The sequence below is a fragment of the Pristiophorus japonicus genome, chromosome 31 (assembly GCF_044704955.1).
Source record: "Pristiophorus japonicus isolate sPriJap1 chromosome 31, sPriJap1.hap1, whole genome shotgun sequence".
Lineage (NCBI taxonomy): Eukaryota > Metazoa > Chordata > Chondrichthyes > Pristiophoridae > Pristiophorus > Pristiophorus japonicus.
The window spans coordinates 2,248,971-2,269,023 of NC_092007.1; the positions used below are offsets into that span (position 1 = coordinate 2,248,971).

At 45.1% G+C, this 20,053-nt stretch overlaps 1 protein-coding gene across 7 annotated transcripts in view; it reads right to left on the minus strand.

The window, feature by feature from the left end:
* Positions 1-502: 502 nt before the first annotated feature.
* LOC139240310 (cell adhesion molecule CEACAM5-like) overlaps positions 503-20,053 on the minus strand; it is a 497,355-nt gene continuing 477,804 nt past the window's right edge. For 5 of the 7 annotated variants that reach the window (XM_070868773.1, XM_070868770.1, XM_070868775.1 and 2 more), the window contains one exon: positions 503-2,320. In XM_070868773.1, the coding sequence (XP_070724874.1) occupies positions 2,204-2,320 (117 nt within the window). In that variant the 3' untranslated portion in view covers positions 503-2,203. The remainder of the gene's footprint in view (positions 2,321-20,053) is intronic. The other 2 variants (XM_070868772.1, XR_011588707.1) reach the window with 2 other exon arrangements.

The window sequence follows — 20,053 nt, forward strand, 5'->3', positions numbered from 1 at the left end:
ATCTGAGTGGCATGCTAGGCCATTTCAGAGGGCAGTTAAGAGTCAGTAATGAACCAAATGGGTTTTTACAGCAATCCAGCAGTTTCACCATTACTGACACGAGCTTTTTAAATTTCAGATTTATTTAATTAACTGAATTTAAATTCCCTTAGCTGCCGTGGTAGGATTTGAACTCACATCTCTAATTTATTCGTCCAGACCTCTGGATTACTAGTCTAGTAACATAACCACTATACTACCATACTCTCAGAGCATTACCCCTGCTCCTGAGTAGCTTATTGTCATTAAGAGGGACAGAAATGTGTATCAAATACTGAATGCTGCTGAAAGGGGTAGGTGCATCAAAAAATCAGTTTCACAGAGACATTTGTTCTATCCACAGATGCTGCCTGACTTGCTGAGTGTTTCCAGCATTTTCTGTTATTGTTGCAGATTTACAACAATCTATATGTTCATGTAATTGGGTACTGTTGCAAAAAAAAAAACTGATATAACTTCAGAATACTAAGAAGAGTTTTTATTTAATTACTTCACACTCATATGTTGGAGAAAAAACATAGTTATCAATATAGATCTTTGAAGTAGCATTGTAAAATAGTTTCCAGGAAAGCTAGCAAGTAGCATTATAATCAAAAGCCCATTTGTACAAGCTGGTTGATACACATATATATATATATTTACACAAATAAGTAATATATTAATGATGCAGTGTTGAGGCTCCAATTCACAAAGGTGCAGAATATGGACTAGAGTCTGCAATTCCTCATGAGAGTCAGCTGTTCCGCAATGTGGAGGTGTTAAGAGAAGGCCGGTTTGTGAAGTTATAAATTAAAACTGACCAAGTAGTCCACTTTTGTATAATACATGGACTAATGAGCACATTTGAACACTGTATCTTTCAATTGATGGGCATTTGTTACATCTTTCATAGTGGTTTAAACAAGAACGTTCATTTGCACTATGTGGAACAAAAATTGAGAGGCATATTATTCAAAGTATGATTTGGAATGAAGTTAATCCAAATAGCCATTTAAAAAAATTTGTTCTTGGAATGTGGATTGGCAAGGCCAGCATTTATTGCCCATCCCTAATTGACCTTGGTGGTGAGCCACCTTCTTGAACCGCAGCAGTCTGTATGATTTATTCATATTATTGTTGCTTGTAGCGGTTTATTACAACGGAGCGGCTTGCTAGGCAAATTCAGAGGGCAGTTAAGGGTCAACCACATTGCTATGGGTCTGGAGTCACATATAGGTCCAGACCAGGTAAGGACGGCAGATTTCCTTCCCTGAAGAACACAAGGTCCCATTACTTATCCTAGCTCTTTTTTTATGCCAGATTTTTTTAATTAACTGAATTAAAATTCCACAGCTGCCGTGGTGGGATTTTAACTCATGTCTCTGGATTACTAGTCCAGTAACATAACTACTATGCTACCCTTCCCTAAGAATTTGATTCTTAGAAAATGTAATTTTGAATTTGGGGTTACGAAGCCTGCTTATATATTCATTGTTCAATACAGAATAGGAAGCTGAGGTAAACCACTCTATAGAAGTGGAATCTCTCCCATGTATACAGCAACATAGTAACAAACAAGCTCCATCTTCTCAACGCGCAAGATGTATTAAAAAAAGTTAAGAGAAATAGCTCTCTTGCTTTTGGCCCACCTCACAATACCCCGCATAAAGGAAGTTTGGGACGAGTCTGGCGAAGAGCCAGCTGGTAGTCAATGAAGAACAGAGGTACAGCCATCAGAAATGCCAGGCTTAATTACTTGCTCTAATATTGTAGCTACCATATTCTATGTGACTCTCCTGAGTAGAGCCTGTTATAAGTCTGGCAATATATTATGAGTAGGAGACTATGAAAAGTGTACCAATGCTTAATATCAATTTGGCAGGGAAGAATTGGTTCATTGGCTAGGAGGAGTGAATGAGTCTGCCCCCTTTCTCTCTATTATGTCCACCCAACCTATTTGACCTCATTATCTGATGTGACGTTGCACTAGGGTGATAGATTTAATGTCATTTGAGAATTTTTTTAAAATTGCAAAATTAACTTGATGTATGTTTCTGTTTCACAAATTTTTCACCCTTGTTTTGTTTTTTGAGAAGCTTGAGCAGTAAAGATACAACATGCATCCATGTTACATTAAGATAATTTTTTTCTATTAAAATTCCATCCAGTCCTTCTTTAAATAAAATCATTTGAATTTCAGTTCAGCATAATCAGTCTTATTATCAACAGCTGCTGCATTTGGGGCCTTTGCATCTTGTTGCAAAATGTTAGGTCGGGCATAAACAACATCTGGATCACTTGGCTGAAATAAAACAAAATAATGATTATAACACAATTAGAATAATCCACAGATTGCAACACCTGACCTTTTACCTCCTTCCTTCCCACGATCCAGAGCCCCAAATACTCCTTCCAAGTGAAACAGCGATTTACTATAGATCCCAAGAAATGTCTAGTTTGTGTGAAAGATAAAATGAGCATTTTTCCTTGTACTTTCTTTTTCCCTTTGTCTCATGTTCCTGCGAATTATCAATGGCAGACATTAGTCAATCCATTAGGGGGGGCTTACTTCTTCCAGCAATTGTGTCTGCTTGCCTTAGAAGACTCAAATCAGCATCTGAGAATCTTATCCATTAGGAACTTTCTTATTTAGGTGATCGTCACAGATACCTGAATATCGTCTGAGACCAATATGGTATCAGACATTTTTCAGACATCCTTGGGTCACAGGGCATAGAGCTGAAAAACTGTACTCATTGTAGCCAGAAAACAGGTGCAGTAATAACAATTTCACAGTTTTTCACAAACTCAGTGCTTTATTTCAACAGTACAATTGACGAACAGGTACAGAACAGAAGCAAGGTGCTTCACCGGATGGAGGGATCGTGTCATTTGAGCTATAATATTTTACCCTCTCACACTGCAATATTCTGCAATACCCATATGCCCAACTTCTGCTCAGTGAATGGCCTTGAAATTCTTATGACTGATAAAAGCAGGCATGAGGCTTTTAAAGGACAGAAAACATTTTTTTCTAATAATTTAAACATTTAGGGCCCAAGTTTCCACACGCGCCTAGAACGGCGCAGTCCCGACCTGGACGCCCGTTTTTCGCGCCACAAAGTGCGCCTAAAAAAATCCTCGGTATTCTCCACCTACTTGCAGGTCCTCTGGCCCTCGGCGCAGCCAGCACCTGTGGGGGGGGGGGCGGAGCCAGGTCCCTGCGCTGAAAACAATGCCGGGACCTCGGCACATGCGCGCTACAGTGGGCACGCAAGTGCAGTAGCTCCAGGCGCCGAACTGTGTGGGAGGGGCCGAAGCACGCAGTCCCTAGCCCTGGCCGAATGGCCTCACTGGGGCTGCGTGAATAAGGCTCCTCCCACGGCCAGCTCCTGCTCCCCCCCCCCCTCGACCAGACCCGACACTCGCTCCCATCAATTTCCCCAACACAATTTCCCGACTAATAAAGATTTCCCTCAGTTCCTCCTCCTTACCAGACCCTCTGACCCCTTTTATATCCGGAAGGTTGTTTGTGTCCTCCTTAGTGAATACCGAACCAAAGTACTTGTTCAATTGGTCTGCCATTTCTTTGTTCCCTGTTATGACTTCCTCTGATTCTGACTGCAGGGGACCTACATTTGTCTTTACTAACCTTTTTCTCTTTACATATCTACAGAAACTTTTGCAATCCGTCTTAATGTTCCCTGCAAGCTTCTTCTCGTACTCCATTTTCCCTGCCCTATTCAAACCCTTTGTCCTCTGCTGAGTTCTAAATTTCTCCCAGTCCCCGGATTCGCTGCTATTTCTGGCCAATTTGTATGCCACTTCCTTGGCGTTAATACTATCCCTGATTTCCCTTGATAGCCACGGTTGAGCTACCTTCCCTTTTTTATTTTTACACCAGACAGGAATGTACAATTGTTGTAGTTCATCCATGCGGTCTCTAAATGTCTGCCATTGCCCATCCACAGTCAACCCCTTAAGTATCATTCGCCAATCTATCCCAGCCAATTCACACCTCATACCTTCAAAGTTAACCTTCTTTAAGTTCTGGACCATGGTCTCTGAATTAACTGTTTCATTCTCCATCCTAATGTAGAATTCCACCATATTATGGTCACTCTTCCCCAAGGGGCCTCACACAACGAGATTGCTAATTAATCCTCTCTCATTGCACAACACCCAGTCTAAGATGGCCTCCTCCCTAGTTGGTTCCTCGACATATTGGTCTAGAAAACCATCCCTTATGCACTACAGCAAATCCTCCTCCACCGTATTGCTTCCAGTTTGGTTAGCCCAATCTATGTGCATATTAAAGTCACCCATTATAACTGCTGCACCTTTATTGCATGCACCCCTAATTTCCTGTTTGATGCCCTCCCGAACATCACTACTACTGTTTGGAGGTCTGTCCACAACTCCCACTAATGTTTTTTGCCCTTTGGTGTTCTGCAGCTCTACCCACATAGATTCCACATCATCCAAGCTAATGTCCTTCCTAACTATTGCATTAATCTCATCTTTAACCAGCAATGCTACCCCACCTCCTTTTCCTTTTATTCTATCCTTCAGGATTAATAACCTAGAGAATTTTATTTCAAATCCATCATGGCACTTTAAGAACATAGGAAATAGGAGCAGGAGTCGGCCATTTGGCCTCTCAAGCCTGTTCCGCCATTCAATGCAATCATGGCTGATCTTCAACCTCAACTCCACTTGCCTGCACTCTCCCCATATCCCTTGATTCCCCAAATACCCCCAAATCTCTCGATCTCTGTCTTGAATATGCTCAATTACTGAGTTTCCACAGCGTTCTGGGTAAGAATTCCAAAGATTCACAACCTCTGAGTGAAGAAATTTCTCCTCGTATCGAGGATGACTTGCTTCCACACCAAAAAGGGATGTGGATCTGATATTCCAGGTTCCGAACTGCATGTTGAAGGATGGAAGATGCCTGTGCGTGGATATTTTTTAATGTGTGATGGCCATTGCACACCAGCCACCACACGGGCTTGACAGAGCTAGGTCTTGGTCCAGTAGCAAGGATTAACCAAGATGACTGGAGACCAGCTCTGTTGCACGGATGTAGTGCGCACACATATCGCAGTGTGGGCTGGCCAATGCCTCTTCTGGGCCCCGAACTCTCGCCTCTCCTGGGCCCCGATCACGTCGCTCGTGTGCCCCAATCTCTCTCCGTTCCTCTGTCCCCGTCATTCGTCGCACCTCTGCCATGATCTCTCGCCGCACCTCCGCCCCGATCATTTTCCACACCTCTGCTGTACTTATGCCCCACCGAAGTTCCTGCACGCGCTCCAATAGGCGACCTGGGTTTTGGTGATGTCACCCAGTCGCCCTGCTTGAAGCCGTCGCCCTCCTGGAACGGCTTGCGCTGTATCTTGAACTGGCATGCACGTCCACTTATACCCCCGACCTGTTGTTGGTGTTTCCTCGCCGGTCGGGGCACCACTAAGGGGAATAAAGGCCCACAGCCTCCCCTGGCCCCAGGGCCTGAACCAAGGGCATTGTAGCGCATGAGCTGACAGCATCCATGTAGCACTGGCTTCCTCAATGTACTGCCGCCCCAGGAGCACCCCTCCAAGTTGGAGACAGCACTCCGTTTCCTTTGAGGGGTGCATGGCACAATTCCACATCTCGGGCGGGTTGGGCGATAAAAGTCCCGGCCCTCCAATCGGGGCGAGGAACAAATTCGACCCCTTTATCTGTGATAGATAAAACATTTGCTGCAGCATCCAACATGGTGACATTTAATTGAAATTTCCAAAGTATTCAGATTTTGTTAGAATAGAAAAATGCAACTGAAGGAAATGGGAAACTTCTCTTCAATTTATTTAGCTTTAGTAAACCAAGAAGTTCTGTAAAGTCAATAAAGAACTGAATGTTAATTTATATTCTGAGAATCTATTTTGTTGTTTTGTTCTCCATTCTGTCTCGCACCATCTAACAAGGTCAGTCCCATTCCCATCCCCGGTTAAGAGAACAGGACAATACATTGAGCTGCATGGATGACATCATTGCTAGTTACTGACCAATTAGCCAGGAAGTTTGCTTTCGTGCTGTAGGGTGGGATGAGCATTTAAAGATTATCTCCACCTCAATAACTCAGACTGGCAAACACAGAGGAGTTAAAGTCCTGAAATGTCATTAGTCTGAAAAGTACTTAATAGTTGCATTCATGCAGCCTCATCATCAGAATGTTTCAAAGCAACACAACTGATTACTTTCAAAGCGCAGTGTTTGTTCTGTAGTTGTAGGTGATACGTCCTTACTACACAGTATAAATGCACACGAGGCCCATGCTTGAGAGGTCAGTCTGTCCTTTATTTCTTAGCACTCAATTGATGAAGGTGGGTGGAGCTTCCCCTTTTATACCTGAAGGTCCAGGTTAGGAGTGTCTCCCACCTAGTGGTCAGTGTTCTCACGGTGTACAACTTAGGTCAGATTATACATGGGCTACAATGCTGGTTGAATACATGACATCACCTCCCCCCCCAAAGTCTTATTGGGATCACAGGTTGAGTCTCTCTGGTGGTTTACGCTCCCTTGCAGAGCGCCTGAGTTGGGGCTCCGGTTGTTGGGCGCTGGCCTGAGTGTCTGCTGTTTGCAGTGCCTCAGGCCTGTCCGGACTGCCCACAGTGACTGGGCTCTCTTCCCTTTGGTTCCGGTGTTCGGTCACCTGTGGTGGAGTGAACTCGATATCGTGTTCTTTCTCTGCTTCTTCTATGGGGTTGCTGAACCTTTTTGTTTGATCCACATGTTTGCGGCAGATTTGTCCATTGGTAAGTTTAACTACCAGAATCCTATTTCCCTCTTTGGCAACCACAGTGCCTGCGAGCCATTTGGGCCCTGCAGCGTAGTTGAGGACAAAAACAGGATCATTTACATCAATACATCGCGTCCTCGCATTCCTGTCATGGTAGTGATATTGTGACTGGCGCCTGCTCTCGACAATTTCTTTCATGGTGGGGTGTATAAGGGATAATTGGGTTTTGAGCGTCCTTTTCATTAGTAGCTCTGCGGGTGGAACCCCTGTGAGCGAGTGTAGTCGGGATCTATAGGCCAACAGGAGGCGTGATAAGCGGGTTTGTAGGGAACCCCCTTGGAATCTGAGCATCCCCTGTTTGATTATCTGCACTGCTCGTTCTGCCTGGCCGTTTGAGGCCGGCTTGAACGATGCCGTTCTAACATGGTTAATTCCATTGCCTGCCATGAAGTCCTGGAATTCAGTGCTTGTGAAGCACGGGCCATTGTCGCTGACCAAGATGTCCGGTAGACCGTGGGCGGCGAACATTGCCCGTATACTTTCTACCGTGGCAGAGGATGTGCTTGAATTTAAAATGTCACACTCGATCCATTTGGAGTAGGCGTCTACTACAACCAAAAATATTTTCCCCATGAAAGGACCTGCGTAGTCCACATGGATGCGTGACCAAGGCTTGGCGGGCCATGGCCAGGGGCTAAGGGGGGCTTCCCTGGGCGCATGACCCAGCTGGGCACACGTGTTGCACCTGCGAACACAAAGTTCCAGATCTGCGTCTATCCCTGGCCACCAAACGTGTGACCTGGCAATTGCCTTCATCATGACAATGACCGGGTGCCCATTGTGGAGTTCTCTGATGAACACCTCTCTGCCCATCTGGGGCATGACTAAGCGGTTTCCCCACAGTAGGCAATCGGCCTGAATCGAGAGTTCATCCTTGTGCCTGTGAAATGGTTTAAATTTCTCAGGCCATGCCCTGTACGTGGCTGCCCAGTCCCCATTCAGGACACATTTCTTGACCAGAGACAATAGCGGGTCTCTATTTGTCCAGACTTTAATCTGACGGGCTGTCACGGGTGAGCCTTCGCTTCTGAAAGCTTCAACAGCCATAACCATCTCAGCACCATGCTCGGTAGCCCCCTCAGTGGTGGCTAGTGGGAGCCTGCTGAGTGCATCGGCGCAGTTTTCGGTGCCCGGTCTGTGCCGAATTGTATAGTCATAGGCAGCTAACGTGAGTGCCCACCTCTGTATGCGGGCCGATGCGTTTGCATTTATGGCCTTGTTGTCGGCCAAAAGGGACGTTAGGGGTTTGTGATCTGTCTCCAGCTCAAATTTCCTGCCAAACAGGTACTGGTGCATTTTCTTTACCGCATATACACATGCGAGCGCCTCCTTTTCTACCATCCCGTAGCCCCTTTCTGCCTGGGACAGACTCCTGGAGGCATAAGCTACTGGCTGTAACTGACCCTTGGCATTGACATGCTGCAACACACACCCGACACCATAGGACGAAGCATCGCATGTTAACACAAGTTTCTTACATGGGTCGTATAGTGTTAACAGATTGTTGGAACATAACAAATTGCGTGCTCTATTAAAAGCCCTTTCCTGGCTGTCCCCCCAGACCCATTCGCGACCTTTGCATAGGAGCACGTGTAGCGGCTCTAGCAGCGTGCTCAATTTGGGAAGAAAGTTACCAAAATAGTTCAGGAGCCCCAGGAATGAACGCAGCTCCGTCGTGTTACGGGGTCTGGGTGCTCTCTGGATCGCTTCCGTCTTGGATGCAGTAGGGCTGATCCCGTCTGCTGCTACCCTCATCCCCAGAAATTCTACCTCTGGAGCTAGGAAGACGCACTTCGCTTTTTTCAGTCGCAGCCCTACCTGGTCCAGTCTGCGTAGCACCTCCTCCAGGTTGTGGAGGTGTTCTTCAGTATCGTAACCCATAATGAGGATGTCGTCCTGAAAAACCACCGTCCCTGGAATCGACTTGAGGAGGCTTTCCATATTTCGTTGGAAGATCGCGGCGGCCGAGCGAATCCCGAACGGACATCTGTTGTACTCAAACAACCCCTTGTGTGTCGTGATCGTGGTCAGCTTCTTCGACTCACTCGCCAGCTCCTGGGTCATGTAAGCTGAGGTCAGGTCCAATTTTGAAAAAAGTTTGCCACCGGATAGCGTCGCAAAGAGGTCCTCCGCTCTCGGTAGCGGGTACTGGTCTTGGAGTGACACCCGATTGATGGTGGCCTTGTAATCGGCACTATCCTGACCGACCCATCCACCTTGAGCACCGGCACAATCGGGCTCGCCCAGTCACTGAATTCGACTGGCGAGATGATGCCTTCCCTCAAAAGGCGGTCCAATTCGCCTTCTATCTTTTCCCGCATCACGTACGGCACCGCTCTGGCCTTGTGGTGTACTGGTCTGGTGTCCGGGTTTATGTGAATCACTACCTTGGCCCCCATGAAAGTGCCAATGCCGGGTTGAAATAATGAGTCAAATTTGTCCAGGAGCTATGAGCATGATACTCTCTCCACAGAGGAAATTGCATTGACATCGCCCCATTTCCAGTTCATGACAGCAAGCCAACTCCTCCCCAGTAGTGCGGGACCGTCCCCCGGGACAATCCAGAGTGACAACCTGTTCTCCGAATCTTTGTGGGTCATGACTACCGTGGCGCTGCCTAGCACCGGAATGATCTGCTTTGTGTAAGTCCGTAGCTGTGCGTCAATCGGCGATAATTTTGGCCTCCTGGCCTTGGATGCCCACAACTTTTCGAACTGTTTGATACCCATCAGGGACTGGCTGGCACCTGTGTCTAACTCCATTGATACTGGGATGCGATTGAGGAGCACTTTCATCATTATCAGTGGCGTCCTGGTGTATGAACTGTATACGTGCTCCACATGAACTCACTGAACTTCAGCTCCCAGCGATTTCCCCCAGTGTCCATTTCTGCAATTTCTGCAGGTATTTTGCTCATCTCTGCAAACTCCAGCTGAATGTATGCCTCCACGCCTCCAGCATGAGTTGCGGTTTGAAACAAAAGGTCCCTTGCCAGTCGATCGTCCCTGACTGCCCCTGTTATTGTCCTTGAGTGCTCCATTAACAGGTGTTGATGACACCATTACTGGCCGCATTGTCCCTTGCAATGGCGTGAATCGCTGTTCAGCTTGCCATTGAATCTGTCGAACTTCCCCTCTGGGTTCGACTACATGTTGGGGCATGCCTGACTGCCCTTGTCTGCCTGGAGAACTGTGTGCTGCTTTAACACTGTTGAATCTCTGTCCAAACCATTCCTTAACACAGTACCTCTCGTCTGTTCTGCTAGTGGCCATGCTCGCGTGGTTTAAATCCCAGTTTCTTGTCGCCATTGATACGTCCTTACTACACAGTATAAATGCACACGAGGCCCATGCTTGAGAGGTCAGTCTGTGACCTGTCCTTTATACCTTAGCACTCAAGTGATGAAGGTGGGTGGAGCTTCCCCTTTTATACCTGAAGGTCCAGGTTAGGAGTGTCTCCCACCTAGTGGTCAGTGTTCTCACGGTGTACAACTTAGGTCAGTTTATACATGGGTTACAATGCTGGTTGAATACATGACAGTAGGAGAGGAGGATTCTTCCATCAATAAAAAAATGGCGGGGAGGGGGGGGGCAAAATTGGGCTACTTTGCACCTCACGTTAGCTCCTCCGGGGGACGCTAAGGGGATGCAAATAGGTTTCTGACCGGATGCGGCCAGACCAGCGACTCCATCTAAATTCAATGGGAGTTTTGCGGCGGCGGTACGGCATTGCTCATCGATCACCCCGGGAATCATGACGTCATCAGCATGCACAATGCCCCGGACCTGAAATTGCATTCCGCCCTCTGCAGCATCGCCGGGCAAAAACACCAACAGCTGCAGGAGGCGTGCATTGGTTGGTCGGCTGCTTCGGGGGCGATGCATAAAGGCAAGTTGGCCGAGGTAAGTAAAAAAACATTTTTTACCTTCTCTCGGACAGGTTTTTTCGGCGGTTTTTGCCGGCGATCAATCAACCCTGCACTCTGCTTGAGTGCGGGACTGATCGGACAGGATCGTGCCTGCCGTTGTGGAGAAGATATGTTTTGTTTCCTTTGCAGAGCCTGCAGCAATGGCCCTTTCCTTTAAGGGAGGGAAGGAGCCTTTCAACATGACAGCGCTGCACAGCCCAACATGCAACGTTGCTCCACTTACATAAGAACATAAGAACATAAGAATTAGGGACAGGAGTAGGCCATCTAGCCCCTCGAGCCTGCTCTGCCATTCAACAAGATCATGGCTGATCTGGCCGTGGACTCAGCTCCACTTACCCGCCTGCTCCCCGTAACCCTTAATTCCCTTATTGGTTAAAAATCTATCCATCTGTGACTTGAATACATTCAATGAGCTAGCCTCAACTGCTTCCCTGGGCAGAGAATTCCACAGATTCACAACCCTCTGGAGAAGAAATTCCTTCTCAACTCGGTTTTAAATTGGCTCCCCCGTATTTTGAGGCTGTGCCCCCTAGTTCTAGTCTCCCCGACCAGTGGAAACAACCTCTCTGCCTCTATCTTGTCTATCCCTTTCATTATTTTAAATGTTTCTATAAGATCACCCCTCATCCTTCTGAACTCCAACGAGTAAAGACCCAGTCTACTCAATCTATCATCATAAGGTAACCCCCTCATCTCCGGATGCACAAGGACCCCCAGGTCCCTCTGCAATGCAGCATGTTGTAATTTCTCCCCATTCAAATAATATTCCCTTTTACTGTTTTTTTTTCCCCAAGGTGGATGACCTCACACTTTCCGACATTGTATTCCATCTGCCAAACCTTAGCACATTCGATTAACATATCTCTTTGCAGCCTCTCTGTGTCCTCTACACAACCCGCTTTCCCACTAATCTTGTGTCATCTGCAAATTTTGTTACACTACATTCTGTCCCCTCTTACAGGTCATCTATGTATATTGTAAACAGTTGTGGTCCCAGCACCGATCCCTGTGGCACATCACTAACCACCGATTTCCAACCCGAAAAGGACCCATTTAAACCGAATATATGATTTCTGTTAGCCAGCCAATTCTCTATCCATGCTAATACATTTCCTATGAATCTTTATCTTCTGCAGTAACCTTTTGTGTGGCACCTTATCAAATGCCTTTTGAAAATCTAAATACACCATATCCATCGGTACACCTCTATCCACCATGCTCGTTATATCCTCAAAGAATTCTAGTAAATTAGTTAAACATGATTTCCCCTTCATGAATCCATTACCGCCCTGCCTGCTGCCAATTGCGTTCCAGGAAGGAAGTGGCGCACTTGGTTTAGCGCACCACTTTCTTCTTGCTTAACAATCAGCAAATTTTTTAAAAGTTTGAAATCATTCACGCCTGGCGCTAATTTTTCAAACTTTTAAAACTTGGTGTCCCAAATTGAACGCTCCCCAATTACACCCCCACGATTCCTACATGAACCCTTCTGAACAAGAACTTGCAACAGTACTTTTAAATTGCTGAACTTGCAATATCTAGCATTCACCTCACATAGTCCAAGGGTGCTTTCCTACTGCAAGGCATGTTTTACAGTGTTATTTCCAAATATCGTTTCAATTCCAATCTGGGTTAACAATACATAACTATCAACTTACAGATACATCAATCAATAATGAATTTAAATGGCATGTTGTCCTTTATTGCGAGGGGGTTGGAGTATAATAGTAAGGAAGTCTTGCTGCAATTGTGTAGGGCCTTGGTAAAACCACACCTGGTGTACTTTGCACAGTTTTGGTTTCCTCATCATAGAAACATAGAAACATAGAAAATAGGTGCAGGAGTAGGCCATTCGGCCCTTCAAGCCTGCACCGCCATTCAATGAGTTCATGGCTGAACATGCAACTTCAGTACCCCATTCCTGCTTTCTCGCCATACCCCTTGATCCCCCTAGTAGTAAGGACTTCATCTAACTCCTTTTTGAATATATTTAGTGAATTGGCCTCAACAACTTTCTGTGGTAGAGAATTCCACAGGTTCACCACTCTCTGGGTGAAGAAGTTTCTCCTCATCTCGGTCCCAAATGGCTTACCCCTTATCCTTAGACTGTATCCCCTGGTTCTGGACTTCCCCAACATTGGGAACATTCTTCCTGCATCTAACCTGCCTAACCCCGTCAGAATTTTAAACGTTTCTATGAGGTCCCCTCTCATTCTTCTGAACTCCAGTGAATACAAGCCCAGTTGATCCAGTCTTTCTTGATAGGTCAGTGCCGCCATCCCGGGAATCAGTCTGGTGAACCTTCGCTGCACTCCCTCAATAGCAAGAATGTCCTTCCTCAATTTAGGAGACCAAAACTGGACACAATACTCCAGGTGTGGCCTCATCAAGGCCCTGTACAACTGTAGCAACACCTCCCTGCCCCTGTACACAAATCCCCTCGCTATGAAGGCCGACATGCCATTTGCTTTCTTAACCGCTTGCTGTACCTGCATGCCAACCTTCAATGACTGATGTACCATGACACCCAGGTCTCGTTGCACCTCCCCTTTTCCTAATCTGTCACCATTGAGATAATAGTCTGTCTCTCTGTTTTTACCACCAAAGTAGATAACCTCACATTTATCCACATTATACTTCATCTGCCATGCATTTGCCCACTCACCTAACCTATCCAAGTCGCTCTGCAGCCTCATAGCATCCTCCTCGCAGCTCACACTGCCACCCAACTTAGTGTCATCCGCAAATTTAGAGATAGTACATTTAATCCCCTCGTCTAAATCATTAATGTACAATGTAAACAGCTGGGGCCCCAGCACAGAACCTTGCGGTACCCCACTAGTCACTGCCTGCCATTCTGAAAAGTACCCATTTACTCCTACTCTTTGCTTCCTGTCTGACAACCATTTCTCAATCCATGTCAGCACACTACCCCCAATCCCATGTGCTTTAACTTTGCACATTAATCTCTTGTGTGGGACCTTGTCGAAAGCCTACTGAAAGTCCAAATATACCACATCAACTGGTTCTCCCTTGTCCACTCTACTGGAAACATCCTCAAAAAATTCCAGAAGATTTGTCAAGCATGATTTCCCTTTTACAAATCCATGCTGACTTGGACCTATCATGTCACCTCTTTCCAAATGCGCTGCTATGACATCCTTAGTAATTGATTCCATCATCTTACCCACTACCGATGTCAGGCTGACCGGTCTATAATTCCCTGTTTTCTCTCTCCCTCCTTTTTTAAAAAGTGGGGTTACATTGGCTACCCTCCACTCCATAGGAACTGATCCAGAGTCAATGGAATGTTGGAAAATGACTGTCAATGCATCCGCTATTTCCAAGGCCACCTCCTTAAGTACTCTGGGATGCAGTCCATCAGGCCCTGGGGATTTATTGGCCTTCAATCCCATCAATTTCCCCAACACAATTTCCCGAATAATAAGGATTTCCCTCAGTTCCTCCTCCTTACTAGACCCTCTGACCCCTTTTATTATCCGGTATGTTGTTAGTGTCCTCCTCAGTGAATACCGAACCAAAGTACTTGTTCAATTGGTCCGCCATTTCTTTGTTCCCCGTTATGACTTCCCCTGATTCTGACTGCAGGGGACCTACGTTTGTCTTTACTAACCTTTTTCTCTTTACATATCTATAGAAACTTTTGCAATCCGTCTTGATGTTCCCTGCAAGCTTCTTCTCGTACTCCATTTTCCCTGCCCTAATCAAACCCTTTGTCCTCCTCTGCTGAGTTCTAAATTTCTCCCAGTCCCCGGGTTCGCTGCTATTTCTGGCCAATTTGTATGCCACTTCCTTGGTTTTAATACTATCCCTGATTTCCCTTGATAGCCACGGTTGAGCCACCTTCCCTTTTTTATTTTTACGCCAGACAGGAATGTACAATTGTTGTAGTTCATCCATGCAGTTTCTAAATGTCTGCCATTGCCCATCCACAGTCAACCCCTTAAGTATCATTCGCCAATCTATCCTAGCCAATTCACGCCTCATACCTTCAAAGTTAGCCTTCTTTAAGTTCCGGACCATGGTCTCTGAATTAACTGTTTCATTCTCCATCCTAATGCAGAATTCCACCATATTATGGTCACTCTTCCCCAAGGGGCCTCGCACAACGAAATTGCTAATTAATCCTCTCTCATTACACAACACCCAGTCTAAGATGGCCTCCCCCCTAGTTGGTTCCTCGACATATTGGTCTAGAAAACCATCCCTTACGGAAGGAAGGATATAATTGGCCTGCAGGTGGTGCAACAAAGGTTCACAAGATTGATTCCTGGGATGAGGAGGTTGTCTTATGATGAGAGATTGTGTAGAAAAGGCTATACTCTCTGGAGTTTTAAAGATTGAGAGGTGTTCTGATTGAAACATACAAGATTCTGAAGGGAATTGATAAGGTAGATGATGAGTGGTTGTTTCCCCTGGCTGGACAGTCTAGAACTAGGGGTCACAGTCTCAGGTAAGGGGTTGGCCATTTACAACAGAGATGAGGAGGAATTTCTTCATTCAGGATTGTGAATCTTTGGTATTCTCTGCCCCAGAGGGCTGTGGACATTGAGTCTCTGAGTATATTCAAGGCTGAGATAGATAGATTTTTGGAGTCTTAGGGGAATCAAGGGATATGGAGATCAGGTGGAAAATTAGAGTTGAGGTTGATGTCAGCCATGATCTTATTAAATGACGAAGCAGGCTCGTGGGGCCGTATGGCCGACTCAACTAAAAAACAGCCTTGAATGAGGGCCTGTAACCAAGGCCACTCTCAAGGTCACATAACATTGTTTATTACTTTGGATTTCAGAATTTTTAATAGTTATTTGGGATCACGTTCTACAACGCATTTTTTTTTGTGACAGATAAAAAGAACCAGTTCTAATGGGAGTGCAGTGGGTCATGAACTTATCATGACATAAACTACAGTTATCTTAATATTCGATCAGTTGTGACTTAACACATTAAATGCTATTTTTGCAGTATGGGATTTAGAAGAAGCACAAGAATAGGCAGGGGAGCATAACAGTCACCAAATAATAAGAGGGGTAAGCAATGAGGAAGTAGTCTTGCCTATGGTGTGGCCTATTAGAGACTGAATGGAATATGCAGGTAGGTAGAGTTTGAGAAATTGGATAGTCTTGAGGAAATTAAGAAGAATGTTTCCGCTATTAAGATTTGCCAAGACTTAGTCCCAGATAGTACTGGCTCAAGTGGTCCAGGCTCCTCGGTTACTTTAGATGTGTCTCCTGCTCATCCTCTGAAAACATTAAGTGTTCAATATCATGGATTCTTCTCTCAAGGACTATGTTGTGCAGAATGCAGCAAGCTACAGTAATCCTTGAAGCTTTTACAAGACTCTACTAAATTGATCTAGGCAGCAGAGGCTATGCTTCATTATGGCTTGCTCGATGCACACTCAAGTGGTACCATGGGTTGTTACAGTTCTCCAATATCTGCTACCCAATTTCTGCTCCAGGGTGAAAATAGGTCACTGTACACAGCGATGATGTCAACATCACCAGCGCAGCAGTCCGGGGTGCTACCATTGGGTGTGGGGCGCTGTTAATTTGTGCCTCCGCTAATCCCCCAGAGTTTTGCGGGAGGTGGTAGTGGACCTGTGTCCTGGGTGAGAAATCGTGCCTCATTAGTGCCCCCGGGGGCGCTAACAGGAGGTGCAAATTATGTGAATTTCTCCCCTCAAGTCTTTTATCAAAGGAATAGATTCTTAGGCTGGCAGATGTAATTTGGAAAATACAATGAAATTCTCTCTGCTTCTGAATTTTATTTGATAAATGAATACTTGGAACTTACAGCAAAAAGTGTTAATTCATCTTTTTAAACTGGTTCTTGAGTTAATAAATATAGAGAATGGAGTGGATCTTATAGAAAATAAAATCAACGGCTGTGCCTGTACGATTTTCCGATATATGCTCTTGACAGACACAGCTCTCTACAGGAGTGTAAAAAGGAGGAAATTTACTCTCGTATAACATAATTAGGTTCAATATAAAAATTCAAAAGAAGGGGGTGGTAGAATCAAAGATAAAGGTGTTTGATAGAGAAAAATAAGCCAATTTCAATGAGATAAAAAGCCCAGATAAATTGGAAAGAAAAATTAGCAGATAAGACAAATAATTGGAAATGTTGAAACATGAGATGATTAGGATACAGACTAGACATATTCCCACCTACAGAAGAAAAGATAGAGTTTAAGCAGAAAATATTAGAAAGGCTAAGAGAGGGTTTGAAGAAAGAGTGGCAGTGAATACGAAAGGAAATTCTAACAGATTTTGTAAAGAAAAAGATTGTTAAATCTTAAACATGCTTGTGGACAACCATATGTTGCTTTCAAACATTGCACTTGTATAGTCATTATTTGTTTTCATACTTGTTAGATTTAAGCCAAATGCATGAATTTGAGATCAAACTTTCTAAATTTCTGATGTTCTTGGATTTTGGGTTGGGAATCAGGTTCATCACTGATTAAGTCTCCATCATAACATAAGAATATGAGAATCAAGAGCAGGAGTAGGCCATACGGCCCCTCGAACCTGCTCTGCCATTTAATAACATCATGGCTGATCATTGACCCCCAACTCCATTTTCCCGCCGGATCTCATAAGAACATAAGAAATAGGAGCAGGAGTAGGACACCTGGCTCCTCGAGCCTGCTCTGCCATTTAATAAGATCATGGCTGATCTGATCATGGACTCAGCTCCACTTCCCTGCCCGCTCCCCATAACCCTTTATTCCCTTATCGCTCAAAACTGTCAATCTCCACCTTAAATATATTCAATGACCCAGCCTCCACAGCTCTCTGGGGCAGAGAATTCCATAGATTTACAACCATCTGAGAGAAGAAATTCCTCCTCATCTCAGTTTTAAATGGGTGGCCTCTTATTCTGAGACTATGTCCACTAGTTTTATTTTCCGCTGTGAGTGGAAATATCCTCTCTGCATCCATCTTGTCAAGCCCCCTCGTTATCTTATATGTTTCCATAAGATCATCTCTCATTCTTCTGAACTCCAGCTAACCTACTCAACCTATCTTCATAAGTCAAGATCCTCATCTCCGGAATCAACCTAGTGAACCCTCTCTGAACAGCCTCCAATACAAGTATATCCTTCCTTAAATACGGAGACCAAAACTTTACGCAGTACTCTAGGTGTGGCGTCACCAATACAGTTTCTTCTCTGCTTTTATACGTTATCCTCCTTGCAATAAAGGCCAACATTCCATTTGCTTTCCTGATTAATTGCTGTACCTGTATATTCATTTTTTTGTGTTTCATGCACAAGGACCCCCGGGTCCCTCTGTACTGAAACACTTGGCAATTTTTTACCATTTAAATTATAATCTGCTTTTCTATTTTTTCTGCCAAAGTGGATAACCTCACATTTTTCCACATTATATTCTATCTGCCAAATTTTTGCCCACTCACTTAGCCTGTCTAATTCCCTTTGCAGATTTTTTGTGTCCTCCTCACAATTTGCTTTTCCACCCATTTTTGTATCATCAGCAAACTTGGCTATATTACACTCAGTCCCTTCATCCAAGTCATTAATATAGATTGTAAATAGTTGAGAACCCAGCACCGATCCCTATGGCACCGCACTAGTCACTCTTTGCCAACTGGAAAATGATCCATTTATCCTGACTCTGTTTTCTGTTAGTTAGCCAATCCTCTATTCATGCTAATATATACTCCCAACCCTGCAAACTTTTATCTTGTGCAATAACTTTTTATGTGGAACCTTATCGAATGCCTTCTGGAAATATAAATAGGCCACATCTGCGGTTCCCCCTCATCCACCCTGCTCGTTACATCATCAAAGTCCTTCCGCAAATTTGTCAAACATGATTTCCTTTTCATAAAACCATGCTGACTCTGCTTGATTGAATTCTGCATTTCCAAATGTCCTGCTACTGCTTCCTTAATAATGGACTCCGACATTTTCCCAATGACAGATGTTAGCTAACTTTTTCCTGTTTTTTGTCTGTCTCCTTTTTTAAATAGGGGCGTTATATTTGTGGACTGCCCCAGAATCCAAGGAATTTTGGTAGGTTATAACCAATGCATCCACGATCTCTGCAGCCACTTCTTTTAAGACCCTAGTGTTACATATGTGGACTTGTATTTACTCTGTACAGCCACCAGAGGGCTCATTCCCCAGAGTCCCAAGGTATCCCATAATCCCTTGGGAGCACAGGTATTTAAGGAGGCTTCACAGGTTGGAGAGGCACTCTGGAGACCTGCAATAAAAGACTACGGTCACACTTGACTTTGAGCTCACTGTTTTTTCTCCATACACAACAACTGGCGATGAGATACAAATAGTGACCCCAAAGATGCAGAGAACAGTGGGCATCCTGGAGAAATTTTCAGAGGGAGATGGTTGGGAAACTTTTGTGCAACGACTTGCCCAATACTTCGTGGCCAATGAGCTAGATAGGGAAGAGAGCGCTGCCAAACGTAGAGCGATCCTCCTCACCATCTGTGGGGCACCAACGTATGGCCTCATGAAGAATCTGCTCACTCCAGCGAAACCCACAGAGAAATCATACGACAATTTGTGCACACTGATCCGAGAGCATTTGAACCCGAAGGAAAGCGTTCTGATGGCGAGGTCCTGGTTCTACACCTACAAAAGGTCTGAAGGCCAGGAAGTTATGTTGCCGAGCTGAGACGCCTTGCAGAACGTTGCGAATTTGAAGGACATTTGGAGCACATGCTCAGAGACTTTTTTGTACTTGGCATTGGCCACGAAACCATACTTTGCAAACTTTTGACTGTAGAGACCCCAACCTTGAGTAAGGCCATAGTGCTAGCCCAGGCGTTCATTGCCACCAGTGACAATACAAAGCAAATCTCTCAGCACACAAGTGCTGCTACAGTGCTGTGAACAAAGTGATGTTGTTTTTGAATCGTAACGTACAGGGAAGGTCACACATACCTGCAGCTACACGTCTGCAGATGTCTCAGAGTCCACCATCAAGGGCGATGAATGCAAGGCCATTAACACCTTGTTGGCGCTGCGGGGGTGATCATCGTTTCCATTCATGCCGATTCAAAGGATACGTTTGCAAGGGCGGTGAAACAATGGGACACCTCCAACAAGTGTGCAAACGAGCTGCTAAGCCTGTTAAACCTGTAAACCACCACGTTGCAGAGGAGGACAGATCCACGGAGGATCACTACGAACCAGAGCATCAGATAGAGGAGGCAGAGGTACATGGGGTGCACACATTCACCAT